General features: G+C 35.5%; 1 protein-coding gene across 1 annotated transcript in view; it reads left to right on the forward strand.

Annotated features, from left to right (window-relative positions):
* Positions 1-17,471, forward strand: part of DCC (DCC netrin 1 receptor) — a 766,342-nt gene that overhangs the window by 565,595 nt on the left and 183,276 nt on the right. Inside the window, exon 15 of the mRNA XM_060027782.1 lies at positions 8,028-8,222. Within this exon, the coding sequence (XP_059883765.1) occupies positions 8,028-8,222 (195 nt within the window). The remainder of the gene's footprint in view (positions 1-8,027; positions 8,223-17,471) is intronic.

Genomic DNA, 17,471 nt, shown 5'->3' on the forward strand with positions numbered 1-17,471 from the left:
TTGGTAAAAACAGAAACAAAAACAAAAAAACTTAAAAAGCCGTAACATTTTATTACAGAGGGAAAGAATTGATTTTTATAAATGGTGTGACTGCATATTTGGAAATTTTAAGAAACTACACTGAAAACCTATTAGAACCAATAAGAAAATGTAATGTAGTAGGTTTCGATATATATATATATATATATATATATACACACACACACACACAAACATGCATACACAAAAGTAGCTTTTTATTACACTATCAATAATTAGTTTAAATATTAAAAAGAAAAGAAATGCACTCATACAGCAACCTAAAGTAAATCTAAGACTAAATTTAACAAGATGTAAACAAATGTATATGAAGAAAACAATAGCATTTTATTAAAATATAAAAAATAAAACATGAGTAAATAGAAAGGTATGTATATTCTTTGATGCAAACTTGCCATTACATAACTCAGTTTTTCCCAAATTAATGGTTAATGTAATATTATTCCAATCAGAGTAAACTTTATATGGAAGAATAAATATAAAAGAATTCGAAAACATTTTGAAAAAGTAGAACAAACATTTTTAGTATAAAACCTGATTTAAAACCAATATAGTACTGTCTGGCATAGAAATAGACAAGTATGTAGATCAGTGTAACAAAACATAGAGAGCAGAAACATTTGCTATCATTTGAGAAATAAATAAAATAATAAAGTTGATATTTCCATCAGCAGATTATTCAATAAATAGTGTTGAGGCTATCGCCAGTACTTTTGGTAGAACATAAAGTTTTCCTTCTCTTACATCAAGCTAGTTGACAGTGATTCTAATGATGGAATTGAAGCAAAAGAGGGTGAAGTTATCACTTATATAATTCCAAGACAGATTGGCCATGGGTGGTTTTAAAGATTTTGTTGTTTTTTTCTTTTGGTATTTTCAAGTATAACAAAGATGGAGAGCTCAAAAACACATCCTTTTAAACAACTGGAGGTTGTGAGCTGATCTGCAAGGCATCATTTCTGTTATGACTCAATGTGTTATTCACATTGGGACAGTACCGGCATCCACCAGTCACCCAGGCCAGCAGGCTTCCTGAGATTGGGGGAGGGAATGATTGCAAAGCGAAGCAGCATGAGGAAATTTTGAGGTGGGGGTGGTACTTTCCTGTACCATGGCGGGAATGCTGGATACATGAACTGAGTACCACTGAGTGAATTTGCTGCGTGTAAATTTTAAAACTATATTAAAAAGTTAAGTCTGAGAAAATAGTAGGAGTAGAACTGCAAAAAATAAAACAGAATAACACAGTCGAATTAAATGATGAATAGAAGTGATTGTCCCCTGCAATAAACAAACAACATTCCAAGTTTACAGAGGTGTAGTGGCTTAAGGAAGATGATGTCCTTTGCTGAGAACAGGCCCTGCCAGTAGAAATGAACACATTAGTATGTACCAGACCTGTCTAGAAAGACAGAGTGTGGGTATGTCAATTGCCTTCTGTAACTCTCTGTAAAGAAATATAAGCTGTTAAGGACTGGAGCAAAACTCTAACAAAAGGAAACATAAAATGCAGCATACTAAATAAAGAATAAACATGTATTTGTCAAAAGTACCAGCTGCCTGACACTACTTGGCAGTGCCGTATCCACAGCAGACGGTACACAGCCGCAATCATTTTCGTTAGCAGGAGCCAGAGGAGACCAATCTTGCTGGTGACTAGGAGAAAACGACATTAATAACTATATTTTCATCTCGTTTCAGCATCAAAGTTAAAAAATGTTATTCCATTTTTTTTCTTAAAAATGTTATGGAGAGAGTTATATAAAATTGTGGTAATTTTATATTTAATGAGTCATGCATAATGTATTGAACCTTATAGGAAATATAGGCTTTATTCCTGTATTCTTGAGCGCTTTGTGCCAGGAACTATTCTAATTACTGGAGTTATAGATAATTTATGGAGAGAGATGAGACAAAGAATAATGAAATAATCACATGAAATAGGTAGCACAATAAGTGACCATAAATTCTATGGGGAAAAACATGAGAGGAGATTATTAGGAGAGTAGTAAGAGATTAGAGATTAGGGAAAGATTGCAATTTTAAATATGGTAGCCAGAGAAGTCTGAAATTGGAAATTAAATAACTGAACCTGAAGAAGGTCAGGGAGGAAGGTATCTCTGAGGCAGAGCTTCCCAGGCAGAGGCTACAGCAAGTGCAAATACCCTGAGGCCAGAGCATGCCTGTCATGTTTGAGGAAAAGTAAGTGTCCACTGTGGATGGCTGGGATGAGGTGAGCAAGGGGGGAAGTGGTAAGAAATGAGGACAGAGCTTCCCTGGTGGCGCAGTGGTTGAGAGACCGCCTACCGATGCAGGGGACGCGGGTTCGTGCCCCGGTCCGGGAAGATCCCATATGCCGCGGAGCGGCTGGGCCTGTGAGCCACGGCCGCTGAGCCTGTGCTCCGCAACGGAAGAGGCCACAGCAGTGAGAGGCCCGCGTACCGCAAAAAAAAAAAAGTAAAGAACCTGGCCTTCCAATGTGATAATGGAAGACTTCAGGGAGTTTTGGGTGATCTTATTTGCTTGATAGCATCTTATTTGTATTTTATTTGTTTTCACACATGCTCACACTGTGTATCCATACAAATTTATTTTAAATACCTTCTGTGTGCTGGTGGCTTCCACATCTATAAACCTGTCCGTGGTCTTTCTCCAAAACCTCTATCCCTTCCTAGTTCCCTAATATCTATATATGTGACTAACAGGCATCTCAAATTGACCACGACCAAAAAATGTGTCTGTTTTTCCTCAGCTCAGTACATCATCCACCAGTTGCCCAAAAGCCAAAGGTCTGTGAGTTATCATCGATCCTCCTCTTTACCATGCCAGTGACACAGCTCTGTTGACTCTACCTCTCAAAAGTCCCAAATACGTACACTGCATCTCCACAGTGGCCGCGCAGACAAGTGCAAACATGTTTTCATGGTCTCCAAATTTTTTTAACTTTTTAAAGAATTGTTTTAAAGTACACATTACGCAAAATTTACCATTTTAACCATTTTTAAGTGTACGGTCCAGTAGCATTAAGGACAGTCACACTGTTTAGTAACCATCACTACCACCCTTCTCCAAAACTCTTTTAATTTTGCAAAACTGAAACGCTATACCCATTAAATGGTAACTCCTGACTCCTCCCTCTTCCCTCCTCCCAGCTGCCAGCAGTCATCATTCTACTTTGTCTTTATTAACTTGACTGTTTTAAATATCTCAAATGTATGGAATCATATAATTTTGTCCTACTGTGACTAACTTATTTCACTTGCATAATGTCCTAAAGGTTCTTGTAGCATGTCAGAATTTCCTTCCTTTTGAAAGATGAAAATTATTCCATTATATATATAGAACACAGTTTGTTTATCATGATGGACACTTGAGTTGCTTCTATCTTTTGAGTATCTTGAATGCTACCTTTTGAGTATCCTGAATGCTGCTATGAACACAGGTATATAAATATCTGTTTGAATACCTGCTTTCAATTGTTTCAACCATATACCCACAAGTGGAATTGCTAGATCATATGGTAATTCTTTTTTTTTTTTTTTTTTTCCGATACGTGGGCCTCTCACTGTTGTGGCCTCTACTGTTGTGGAGCACAGGCTCCGGATGCGCAGGCTCAGCGGCCATGGCTCACGGGCCCAGCCGCTCTGCGGCATGTGGGATCTTCCCGGACTGGGGCACGAACCCGCGTCCCCTGCATCGGCAGGCGGACTCTCAACCACTGTGCCACCAGGGAAGCCCTGGTAATTCTATTTTTAATTTTTTGAGGAACCACCATATTATTTTCCATAGCAGCTGCACCGTTTTACATTCCCACTGGGTGACTCCCTTTTTATCCTCTTCATTTTCCGTCTATGGTCAAGCACAGTGACCTTCTTTGGTTTCTTCAAGTACTAAGTTCCTTCTTGCTCTAGAGGTTTTGCTGTAGTTATTCCTTCTGTCTATAAAGCTTTCCACCCTGAGGGCTACTTGACTGGCTCTCTGATCATTCACCTTAGACTCTTCCAGGGATACCTTCCTTGATGTGTCACGTATGTGATTCAGTTATATCCTATATCCTAGCTTACCAAGATCTCATGATTTCCTTGTTTGTTTATTCTTAATTTTTTGGGTCTTATCTCCCTCAAAACTCTATTCCCAGTACCTAGAACTATGACTGATGCGTAGGAGATGCACAGTAATTGTTGAAATGTCACTGAGATTAGTCTGGTAACTTTCCCAGTGTGCTATATGTGAATATTACTCATTAGTGAAAGTCCGTATCATCACTCAGAGAATAATAAATATTCTTTAGAAACAAACTAAGGCAGAATTCATAATTCCATAATCTAATCAGGAATGGCAGTTAACCTGGTTATCTTGACTCTGGTAGGAATTTGCGGCCTTGTTAATTTGGATATTTCAGGCAAGATATGTTCTTTGTTTTCAAGTTATTTCAATAATTACCTTACTACTTCTCTATGCTTTATATATGCAGACATTATCCTAGAGGTACTTATAAAATCTGTCATGGACTTCTAAATAGCAAATTTGTTTTGGCCTTCAAACAAAGGGTACTTACATCATTTACCTTGCATAGCGGATTTTCTAAATGTTTTATAGTTCATTCCAGTAGTAACCACTTTCATAATCTGTAAGGTCAGCTGCATTAGACAAAACTCACGCAGGTAGCATAAAAGGAAAATTGTCGTTTCTGTCTTTATATTAAGAAGTGAGTAGGTGGGTAAAAATGGGCTATTCCAGATTATGAATAATCTCCTAACACAGTTATCTTTATGATGAGCCATATATTTTGAATGACTTAAGTCTGATACTTGACAGGCACCATTCCGTCTGGCCCAATGATCTTTTTTTTTTTTTTTTTTTAATTTATTTTTGTCTGCGTTGGGTCTTCATTGCTGGGTGCAGGCTTTCTCTAGTTGCAGCGAGCAGGGGCTACTTTTCATTGCGGTGCACAGGCTTCTCTTTTTGTGGAGCAAGGGCTCTAGGCACACAGGCTTCAGTAGTTGTGTCATGCAGGCTCAGTAGTTGTGGCTTGCAGGCTCTAGAGTGCAGACTCAGGCGTTGTGGTGCACAGGCTCTAGAGCACAGGCTCAGTAGTTGTGGCACATGGGCTTAGTTGCTCCGCAGCATGTGGGATCTTCCCGGATCAGGGCTAGAACCCACGTCGCCCGCATTAGCAGGTGGATTCTTAACCACTACACCACCACGGAAGTCCCTGGCCCAATTATCTTAACTGGGTTGTAAGAACCCATTAAATGTTTAGATGGGAGGCAGCATATACTCTTATGTATCAACACCCTTATTTTTTTATCATGTTAAAAAGTAGTTTGAGGTTTGCATCTAGGATTGAAACTCCTTTTATGTAGTGAAGAATAAAGATGAGTCTTGTGTACCGACAGCCCCTCTTCTTCAAGAATCAGTTCGTGCATTCATTACCATGGTACCCTTAAAGCTCTTATAGATGTAATTTTATGGTTATTAATTTAACTAACTTGCAGGGGGATATTCTGTGGTTTGCAGAAAAATGGAGAAATAGTTATTCTGAATTTTTTTTTCTTTTTATTCTAAAAGATGTTGAATATTGTCATTCAAATCATTAGGCTTTCATATTATTTTGAAAAAGTCATAAATGCAGAAAATCTGAATCACATTTAGTTCCTTTTCTAAAAATAAGATTAGGCAGATTATCCTATTTCAATAATTATTTCAAAAACATCAAATATGCCAGGTAGAATTCATTGGAGAGCCCATTACATTTCAAGGACACTGGAGAGCCTCCATGGCAATAGGGTTGAAAAGTATTAATCCATCCCTTTCATCTTTTTATTACTTTTACATTGGGTTTATAGTAGGAAGTTCTTTACAAACATTGTGTTCTGTTGTTAAGATTTATATATACATTTTGCGATGATTTTTTACACCTTTGCATATTATATCTCCGGCATCTTCAGGGCAAACAATAGCTTGTCCCTTTTGTTCACAAATGGGTATCTTCAAGGAGAAAAAAAGAGCATCTTTAGAAAATGTTGTTGACGTAGCACCTTTAGAATGTAGCATCTTTTGAAAAGCTGTTAGTATGGTACCTAGTTTAAAAGCTTCAATAAAAAACATGCTTCCATATACCACTTAAGCTAGAAGTGTGCGTGTTGAAGATGGATAAAGGTGGTGAAGATTACATCATCTTTTGCCATTACATCAAGGAGAAAAATAAAATTTAATATTACCTTTAGTCATCAAACTCTCCTACATAATTTGACATGTATTACCTTCAGAGATTTTCAGTATTAAAGAGATAATGAACACAAATAGGTTGAATACAGTTTAAATCACTAATATTTTTGAGTACTTATCAATTGCCAAGAACTGTGCAAAGCACGTAACCGACTATTAAAGTTTACATGGGTATATTCTTTCTTAAATTTCTTCCTAGAATACTACTTTGATTTTCAAAGAATAGGCTACATGTGCCTGTATGAAACCTATCAAAATATATATCATAGGGCTTCCCTGGTGGCGCAGTGGTTGAGAGCCCGCCTGCCGATGCAGGGCACACGGGTTCGTGCCCCTGTCCGGGAAGATCCCACATGCCGCGGAGCGGCTGGGCCCGTGAGCCATGGCCGCTGAGCCTGTGCGTCCGGAGCCAGTGCTTCGCAACAGGAGAGGCCACAACAGTGAGAGGCCTGCATACCGCAAAAAAACAAACAAACGAACAAATATATATATATATCATAGTATATTGTAACTGCCTTTTTACTTTTCTGTCTTTTCCATTAAACTATAAACAACAAGAGTACAGGTTTTAGGTCTGCCGTATTTACTCTCTCCTGTAACGTGATTGTCATGGGTACCTAGCCTTATACCTCTAACCTAGTAGGCACTCTACTAATGTTTATTAATAGAATTATGATCAGTGTCCAGAAAATACCTCATTTCTTTAGGGATAGGATCATAGGGAAGAATGGTGATGTAAAAATCAGAAGGCCAATTTATTAATTTTCAACACAGTCTCTTTAAAAAAAATTATATCAGGGTAGCGAGTGCATTTTCTTTCTGGGAGCTGCTGCCAGTTGGTGCTACTCATAACTGGAGTGTTTTGGTGCATAATTTTATTAAATCTCCTCACCACGAAATGAGACCATTACTATCCTTATCCTCATTCTGCACATGAGGAAACTGAGGCTTAGGGAGGATAAATAAGGTTTTAAAGTTTCACATCTAGTGAGAATCCAGTAAAAATTTGAATGCTTCTCTTGATTACTTCCAGAGCTCAAGCTTTGTGTCAATCAGTATTTGGAATGCCAGTTTAATTAATAGGTAAACTCATAGAAGATAAATAATTTGATGAGAACACACAACCAGTAAATGACAGAGCCTGGTATTAAAGCCAATTTTCACACTCCAAAGTCTGTGTGGCTTTAATCCGGGCCACTCTCTCCTTTCCTTTAATAATAAATACACTTTTCGCACATGCAATAAACCATGGGTCAAGTACCATCCTATTCAGGCTAAGCAAATCATGGCCCTAAATTTTTTATCCTGACAATTTCTTAAGAAAGGACTGCTACATTCATTTTCTTCTCTAGTTAAATCAGAGTAAATAATCCTTGGGCAAGACAGTTTTTGATATTGCATTTCCCTTTCTATTATTCTTATATCTGTGTTGATTTCACCCCTTATTAATGATACCTAAGAAGAAATATATGAGAAAAAAAGAATCCCAAGGAAAAAAGTCTGTTAGGAGAAAAGATGTATGATGCTACAGCGCCTCTGGAGGGAATTCAGTATCCTCTTGCGTTTAAGAAATCCTGAGAAAGTCAAATCAAACATAGAAATCATATCATAAACTAATAGAAGGAGGAACTCGGGCAATAAGTGGTGCGTCATTTGAGGGTCTCTGGAACATGATATTAAGTCTTGTTTAATGGGACCTTTTACCATGCTCTGTGTTCTATTATGAAACATGGTGTTGTCCTCCTTTTGAATTCTAGAGTCTCAAGTCCCTGACCAGCCAAGCTCTCTTCATGTGAGGCCCCAGACCAACTGCATCATCATGAGTTGGACTCCTCCCTTGAACCCAAATATTGTGGTGCGAGGTTACATCATCGGTTATGGCGTTGGGAGCCCTTATGCCGAGACAGTACGTGTGGACAGTAAACAGCGATATTATTCCATTGAGAGGTTAGGTGAGTAGCTGTGATTTTTCTTCTCTTAAAGAAAACAAATGACTTATTTGAAGTTATTTTCTTTCTTGGAAAATTGTTCTTTGGAAGTTTATTTCAATTTGTAACATATATTAATTCATAACTCTCTCACCCACCCTCCTATATACACACATACATTTTCCCTGTCTGGATGTTGAATTGGGGAATTTTATCTAGACAGATACACCATAGTGTGTGTCCTGGTATGTACCCTGCCTGCGTGTCATAAGGATAGAAAAAGTGCATTGGAACATTTTTCTTTTTCCTCTGTGAATGGAAACTTCTAATCTTAATAATTCTTACAGAAAGAAAGTCAGCAAATTTTTTCTTTCCCTAGAAAGATATTCTGTCAATTTTTCTTTAACCGTGAATTATCTAGTCACATTACCTTCCCCCCCCCTTAGTATTTATAGATAAAGCTTGATGGATATCTCATTATGACTGTAGAACAAGATTTTAAAAAAGGAATTTTCAACCAAGACAGTAACTTGGAGCAATCAAACTCCTCTCTACATATATTCCTGATCCCTCCCCATCCAACTTCTCTTACAGTATTTAACCTCCTTTTACTGAATACAATACTTCTATTGCGATGTTTCTGAATTCATTGAAACTTTGTTTATTCAGAGAGGGTTAACATGTGCAAAATTTTCATATTCATTTTACACTGGATTTTCCATAGTGCAATAAGAGATTATATCATTAGCAGAGGGAAATAAAATGAATATATGTCATATATAGCGTGCCAATAAGTTAAACAATTGTCATAATGCAAAAAGCAAGTTGATTCTACCTGTTGATTTAACACGATATTATTTGAAGTGAAGTACAGTGACCTTCTCAGTGAAAAGGCAACCTGATTGAATTGCTGCTTATTTGCAGTATCTCTCAGAAACTGAGCATTTGTGATGAGAAGCCTGATTTGAATTTGAATAGCTAAAATGCAGTAGCAAGAAAAGGTTTTGTCACTGCAAGAGGAAAATTGCACTGACCCATTCTCTCTATAATTTCTTCAAACACTAATAAGAGAAGCACCTTCTGCAAATCTCCACAATTTTAGTTAGCTTGGCATTTGGAAATAATATTCTCTCAGTCAGTCCCTGAGTTTGAATGCAGAGGCAATCACAAAATTCATATTTTATGGCTATCAAACTTATGTCAGGGGACTTTCATTTATCCATTATTCAGTATATTACACCATCTCTGACAGTTCATCTTGATACCACACACCAAAGAGAGAGATTCCCGTGGCAGTACACAGACTCTCCAGCAATGAGGTTGTGATGCAAACTCAGAATGAAGTCATGAAGGAAAACTGCATTGTTTCACCATGTGCTTTTGATAATGATGCTCTTTATTACAAAGACACTCTACCATGAGTTTCCAAGTCTAGTAAAGTTGAGGCATTTGGGAGATTAATACCGTGGCAAATCTTTCCAAATGCTTAAAAAATAAATTTCCCATCGTAAGGTATGTTTTAAAGAGCTGGGAACGCTGATAAAGGTAAAATGAGCTAGGACCCTGTCTCAGTGATAGATAATCATGAGTATGCACTTTATCTGGAAAGACACCCACCCACTCTCCCACTAAATGCACACATGTGTATGTACATAAGTATTTAAATTCTACTGAAACTCTTTTAACATAGTACCATGTCTTAACATAAAATATAAAATAGTGTTTTATTGGGCTTCCTGGTGGTGCAGTGGTTGAGAGTCCACCTGCCGATGCAGGGGACACGGGTTCGTGCCCCAGTCCAGGAAGATCCCACATGCCATGGAGCGGCTGGGCCCATGAGCCATGGCCGCTGGGCCTGCGCGTCCGGAGCCTGTGCTCTGCAATGGGAGAGGCCACAACAGTGAGAGGCCTGCGTACTGCAAAAAAAAAAAAAAAAAAATAGTGTTTTATTATTGTTCCAGTATCCTCATGGTTATGCAAATAAACCGGTATTTTTTCAACATGAATTTCCACTGATTGGCCAAATGTATGTTAAACACATCTTAAGTTCTAATTTTTATAAAGATAAAGGATTCAATCAAGTTCACATTTGAACTCTACAAAGAAAACATCAATATTTCATTTGTTCTACTGAACATTAAAATAGGTGTATCAGTTTTTATAGTATCTTTTTGAAAAGGTATTTCAAGTACAATTTTAAAGCTATTAATCTAGACTTCTATATATAATAGACAAAAGGGAATGATATAATTTAAGAACAGTATGACAGTTATAGAATTAAAAATGAATTAAGGAAAGTTGTAATACTTTTAAGCATAGGGTCAGCCATAACTTCAAGTATCACGATTGTATTTTAGACTATAAAAAGCTACGCGGTTTGTAACTGACCAGTAAACCTCCTCTTTTCTTTGGTGAGAGATGAGAAGTTCCAAATAGCATTTTGTTTGTCAGCATAGTAACTCACTATTTAGACACCAGGTACTGTGACCTGCATCAGGACTAGAAATACACCACCATTTTGAACAGTATCAAATATTGCCTGATTTAAAACAAAACAAAGCTTACCTAGTGCAGCATAGAGTTTCATTAACCAATGTTTGTACTATTAGATGTTTATAATTAATCTTTTGAAATCTTCCTCCTTTTTATTCAAAAGTCCTAATGCCAAGTTTGGTGTATACACATGGTATAGATGCACAATATCTGAATTCTAGCAATGTTTAGCAAAATTAATTTGAAATCAGGTCCCTTTTTTAAAAAAACTAATATTTACTGTCTGCCAGTCTATTGATCAATCTATCCATCAATCACTTTATCTTTTTATCTTTGTGGAGATATTTTTATAGATAATGAACTGTGCATATATAAAGTGTACAAGTTGTTGAGTTTTGAAAAGAGCTTTATTGAGTTAATTCTCAAACAATATACTGTGTATTTTTGAATTTCTTGTTTAATTTCTCTCAGCAATATTTTATAGTTTTCAATGTAAAGGTCTTGAGTTTTTGAATATTTTTGTTAGAGTAAGTCCTAAAACATATATATATGAATTATTCTTTAAATTTATTTCCCAGCTGTTTGCTGCAAACTGATTTTTTAATGTTAACCTTGGTATCCTAAGACCTGTTAAATTCAACTATTTGTTCTACTAGTATTTTTATAGATGCTCTGAGATTTTCCATTTAAATGAGCATATTATATGAAAATGGGAACAGTTTTATACTTATTTTCTGATCTTCCTGCGTTTTATTTCTTTCTCTTTCTTTCTTGCAAAGATGAAGATCTTCAGTAAAATGTTGAATAGAAATAGTGAAAGCAGGCATCTTTACTTTGTTCCTAATCTTAGGGGAAACATAAAATAGGACTCTATGGTCAGGCCACTCAAGATGGCTGTTCTCTTGCTCTCTGTCCATCCCCAGCCCCACCAGTGCCTGTTTCACCTAAACCCTAAACCCAAGACTGACCTTCCTATGCACTTGCCCCAGGCCCCAGCTGGTGATTGTTCTTATCAAAGGGGCCGTGAGAGGCGTGCCCCTCTACTGGTTTCCCTGGTAGCTAATGAGCTCACCTGAGGTCAATTCCCCTATAACTGGTAATCTCCACTTCACTCCCGGAAGCGAAGACTGCCGCTATGTCCTGCCTGCCATCTGCCCGAACATGGGTGGCTGTCACTCCAGGACCTTGCTTCAGAAGTGTAAGCTCCCTTGTTCATTGGTGTCTCTGTTGCTGACTCTGGGCTCTTTCTTCGGTCTTGGCGCTATGCAGATGCAGGGCTTGTAGGCCCGCGGGGTACAGCCCAGCAAGGACGTTAGTTAGTTGTAGGTTCTTCATAGGTGTCTGTTATCACATTGAGGTAGTTTTCTACTATTCCTAGTTTTATGGGAATGTTATCATGCTTATTTGTTGAATTTTTGTAAAATAATTTTCTGTCTCATGAAATGGTCATATATTTTCCCTCGTTTCATTTTTTTTAATATCATTAATTATATTGATTGATTTTTGAAGGGTAAATACCCATTCTTATATTGCAGGATTTAATTGGTTAATAGTTATTAAGGATTTTTTGCATATATTCATAAGTACATTTGTCGATAAATTTCTATTCATTTAGCGACTTTTTCTAGTTCTTTTTTAAAACTAAGCTTATACCAGCGTCATAAAATTATTTGAACAATTTGCTTTCTCTATAACTGAAAAAGTTTGTGTAAAATTGATATTTTTTATTTCTTGAGTATTTGATAGAATTCACTAACAAAACCATGTGTATCTGAGATTTCCATTCAGGAAGGCTTTTGAAATGAATTAAATTTCTTTAACATATACAGGTATTTTCATATTTTTAATTTTTTCTTGTATTGATTTTGGCAAGTTAATTTTTTCATGAAATCTGTCTATTTTATTTTGTCACATTTGTTGGCATAGTTCGTTCATGATATTCTCTTACTGTTTGTGGTTATCTGTGGTGATAACTGCTTTTACATTTCTGATATTAATGATTTATGTTCTCTTTCTTTTTTATAATCAGTCTAGGTAGGGGTTTATCAATTTTGTTGATCTGGTCAAAGAAAGAGCTTTTAACACTAATGATTGTTTCTACTATCTATCTTTTTTTCTTTCATATTTGCTCTTGACTATTTTCTTTCTTATACTGAAGTCATAATTTGCACTTCTATTTGTAATTTCTTAAGGTAGAACCTCATAATGTAGGCATTTTAAGCTATCGCTGTTTCCCTAAGCACCACTTCCCTTGCATTCCACAAATTTTTTTACTTTTTATTTTTTTTGCGGTACGCGGGCCTCTCACTGTTTTGGCCTCTCCCGTTGCGGAGCACAGGCTCCGGACGCGCAGGCTCAGCGGCCATGGCTCACGGGCCCAGCCGCTCCGCGGCATGTGGGATCCTCCCGGACCGGGGCACGAACCCGTGTCCCCTGCATCGGCAGGCGGACTCTCAACCACTGCGCCACCAGGGAAGCCCTCCACAAATTTTTATATGTTGGATATTCATTATCATTTAGTTTAAAATATTTTCTAATTTTTCCTTGATTTCTTTTTGCCCTATGACTTATTGTGTTGCTTAATTTTACAATTTTAGGTTTGCCTAGTTATATTATTATTGATTTTTAATATTTTTATCATGATAGAAAATACACTCTGATATCACTATTTTTTACATTTAAAATTTTTTATTTTTTAACCATTTTTTATTGAAGTATAGGCAATTTAAAATGTGTTAGTTTCAGGTATACAGCAAAGTGATTCAGTTATCCATATATATATATAGAGAGAGAGATTCTTTTTCAAATTCTTTTCCATTATAGGTTATTACTAGATATTGAATATCCCTGTGCTATACAGTAGGCCCTTGTTGTTTATTTACTTTATATATAGTAATGTGTATATGTTAATCCCAAACTCCTAATTTATCTCCCCTCGCCCTGCTATTTCCTTTGGTAACTGTAAATTTGTTTTCTATGTCTTTGAGTCTATTTCTGCTTTGTAAATAAGTTCATTTATATCATTTTTTAGATTTCACATATAAGTGTTATGATATTTGTCTAACTTACTTCAGTTATATGTTAATCGCTAGTTCCATCCATGTTGCTGCAAATGGCATTATTTCATTCTTGTTTATGGCTGAGTAATATTCCATTGTGTATATATACCACCTCTTCTTTATCCATTCATCTGTCAATGGGCACTTAGGTTGCTTCCATGTCTTGGCTATTGTAAGAAGAGCTTCTATGAACACTGCGGTGCATGTGTCTTTCCAAATTAGAGTTTTTGTCTTTTCTGGATATATGCCCAGGAGTGGGATTGCAGGATCACATGGTAATTCTATTTTTAGTTTTTTTAAGGAACCACCATACTGGTCTCCATAGTGGCTGCACCGATTTACTATTTTTAAATGTTTGAGATTTGTTTTAGGGACCAACATACTGTTAATTTTGTTGAATGTGCTATGTGAACTTGAAAATCATGAATATTCTGCAGTTAGTAGATATAGAGCTCTGTAAATGTCAGTTAGATCAAGTCTTTGATAGTGTTTTTCAGATCATCCATGCCTTTACTAAAATTTTTGATCAGTAGTTTGTGAATTGCTAAGATTGAGTATCAGAATCACCTTTTATAAACATAGGTGTCTATGTTTATGTCTCCCTTTAATTCTGTCAATTTTTTTGCTTCATTTATTTTGAAAGTCTATTATTAAGCCAGTATAGATTTATAATTGTTATGTCTTCTTGGTAAATCACCTCGTTTAGCATTATAAATGTCTCTCTTTATTTCTGATAACATTGTTTGTCTTCAAGATGATTTTATCTGTTATTAATATAGCAACTCTAGCCTTCCTTTACTTACAATTCACATGGTATATCTTTTTCAATCCATTACTTTCAATTTGTGTCTTGTATTTAACGTTTGTCTTTCTCTTGTAGGTAGTATATAGTTGGGTGTTGGTATTTTATGAACTGAAAATTTCTGCCTTTTAACTGGAGTTTTTAGACCATTAAAATTTAATGTAATTATATGAATGGTTGAATTTAGGTTGATCATTTTATTTGTCTTTTCTGTTTGTTCTCTCTTTTTTTTGTTTTTGTTTTATTTGCCTGTTTTCTCTTTCATGACTTGTCCAAGTTCTTACTTAATTTTACAGTCTGCTTACTTTTATATCACCCTCAGATATTACGTTGTTTGGGTTTTTAGGTTTTTCCCTCTCTTTTTTTTTTTTGGTATTTTGTTTAGAGTTTATAGTTGTTAGCAGTGGGATGGTTGAGCTAAAGGGTGCTCATTCCATCATAGCAGAACTGGAAACTCATAGTCCCTTTTTAAATATTTTTGGACAGGTGCTATGGTGAACACTCTTGGTACAAATAAACTCGGTTTCTAGGAAGTGTATTTATCATCTGAATTATATTTGGCAGTACTTCACTTATTTGTGTTAATAAATATAGTCTAAGAATGCTAAAAAGTAAATAAAGGTGGAATTGAATATAATTCTGAATATAGGTTCAGATGCATACTTTTGTCTCTGCCATAATGTTTAATCTTGGAAAAGTCATTTGAACTCCAGCCTTGTAGTATTTCAGTGGAAATGCAGAATAAGAGTACCTTTTATTCCCTATTATGTGGTATAAAGAGTTAACAGACATTGAAAAGAGTTAACACAGGTAGAGAAGTTGGTCTTCATAAGAGATAGAAATACTAAATTTTGCATCATGATCATTGCAAAAATATTAAAGTTTTGCCTTAATTAAAAGATTTAGTTTTTTTTAGGTAAATTCATTGTCTAAATATTATCAAAATACTTTTTTATAACGCTAACTGGAACTATTTTGCTTGGGACTGTTTAGTAATTTTTTTAATTAAGAAAATGGGTTCCATTTGTGATTAAATTTGTTTATAATCCAGTGATATCAAATCTATCAAAGGTTTAAGTTTGATCTCTAGCAATGAATTATTGGTTATATATGGCACAGTAACCTTTTTATTCTCATACCGTGGGACCCTCTAAACCTCAGTTTTCTCATCTGTATAGTAGTAAAGTATGCTACCTTACAAGCTTTTTATGAGATTCAACTGAGGTAAAAAAGTATAGCCATTTGCAAGTTTTTAAAAGTTAAAAACTTATGCACACATAAATAAGGCATTGTTCTTATTATAGTTTTGTACATCAGTAGTTTAGCAAATATAAATAATGTAGTTCCACAGGCTTTGAACTGTGTGTTTTTGTAACCTTGAAAGTTATAGTGTTCTATACCTAAAAGTAGACTATTATATCATACACAATTTTTTAAATAGTTGAAGATTCCAGGATTTTAAACTCAGATAACTCATCAGACGCATGAAATTTTATAAGACATACTCATTTACTAAAATTAATATGAAACAAAAATGTAAACGACACAGTGACATTCAATTCAGTGTGAAAGACAAAAATGTAAACTCCTGGTTTCAGCTATAATAGAATGCTGATTAGAAGATCCTGAGTGGGAGAGTTTGATTCATTCAGCATGAGCACTGGTTGCCCAGAGAGGGGTAAGGACAGAAGAGAAAAGGTCATTTTATGAGATCATTACTCTGAATGTATCAGGAAGAATGGATTTGATTTTTTTATGATTTTTTTTTTTTTTGAGGTTAGCATCTTCTAAACCTACAGGCATTCTTCAGCAGTGTTTAAGGCCAGCCTCAGGGTGATTCATTAATAATATGTACCATTCTATTTGTAACTCTTTTCTCACTTTTTACTCCCTGAAATCCAAAGCAGATACATTGTCTTATACCCAGTGCATTTTCTAAGACTATTTGGAATCTATTACAATAGATGAATAGTATTATGGAACAAGAGAAGGAAATATCTTCTCAATGGAGTAAAAATTATATATATATATATATATATATAATTACATATTATATATATTGTATATAATGTCATCTAGTGTTTACAGACAACTACTATGCATTTCTTCCAAGGACTTTACAAGTACCAGTCTATTCCTTCATCTTCTCCATTATTTTAGTGTCAAGTATCATCCCAGTTTTTTAAATGAGGAAAAACAGCAAAAGAACTAAAGTAAACAGGAAAAGTTTAAGATAATTTTTTAATGAAGTTGAGTTACGTTAACACACTCAGATAAATATTGTGATAAACAGCAAAAATCGATTGCTTTAGCTTGGAGAAAGGAGACTGGCATCAGTTTTGAGCCTGATCAAGACTTGCACTAGGAGGCATTACTTCAGGGAAGTTCCAGTTCCTATAGGGAAAAACAAGGTATTCTGGCAAAGTTAAATCTCTTCAATTCAACAGCAGAATAATATGATCTAGTGAGATAAGACACAGTCCTAAAATTTCTGATCAAACACAAGTTATAGATTCAGGTATGACTCCCAGAGTTTAATCATGGAGGTCTGAGAGTTATTACCTTGTGAGCCAGATTCAGGGCTGACTTGGGGAGAAAAGATAGAGAAACAGATGTCTGGATATATTGTATGATTAAGCATTTATACTTGTGGATTAGTATTTCTTCCTTTAGTTAAGTCATTTTCTGCCCCATTCAATTTGAAGCTCTTTTATCAGGCACACGGTTCCTTAGGATTGTTATATACTTTTGATAAATTAACCACTTTATCCTTTATGAGCTATACCTCTTTATCAGTGGTAATATTCTTTTCTCTGAAATATACTTTGTGTCTATTAATATAACAACTCCAGCCTATTTTTTGTTTGTGTGTTAGCAAGGTATATATTTTTCCATTACTATTTTACTGTCAAACTATTT

The sequence above is a fragment of the Delphinus delphis genome, chromosome 13 (assembly GCF_949987515.2).
Source record: "Delphinus delphis chromosome 13, mDelDel1.2, whole genome shotgun sequence".
NCBI lineage: Eukaryota > Metazoa > Chordata > Mammalia > Artiodactyla > Delphinidae > Delphinus > Delphinus delphis.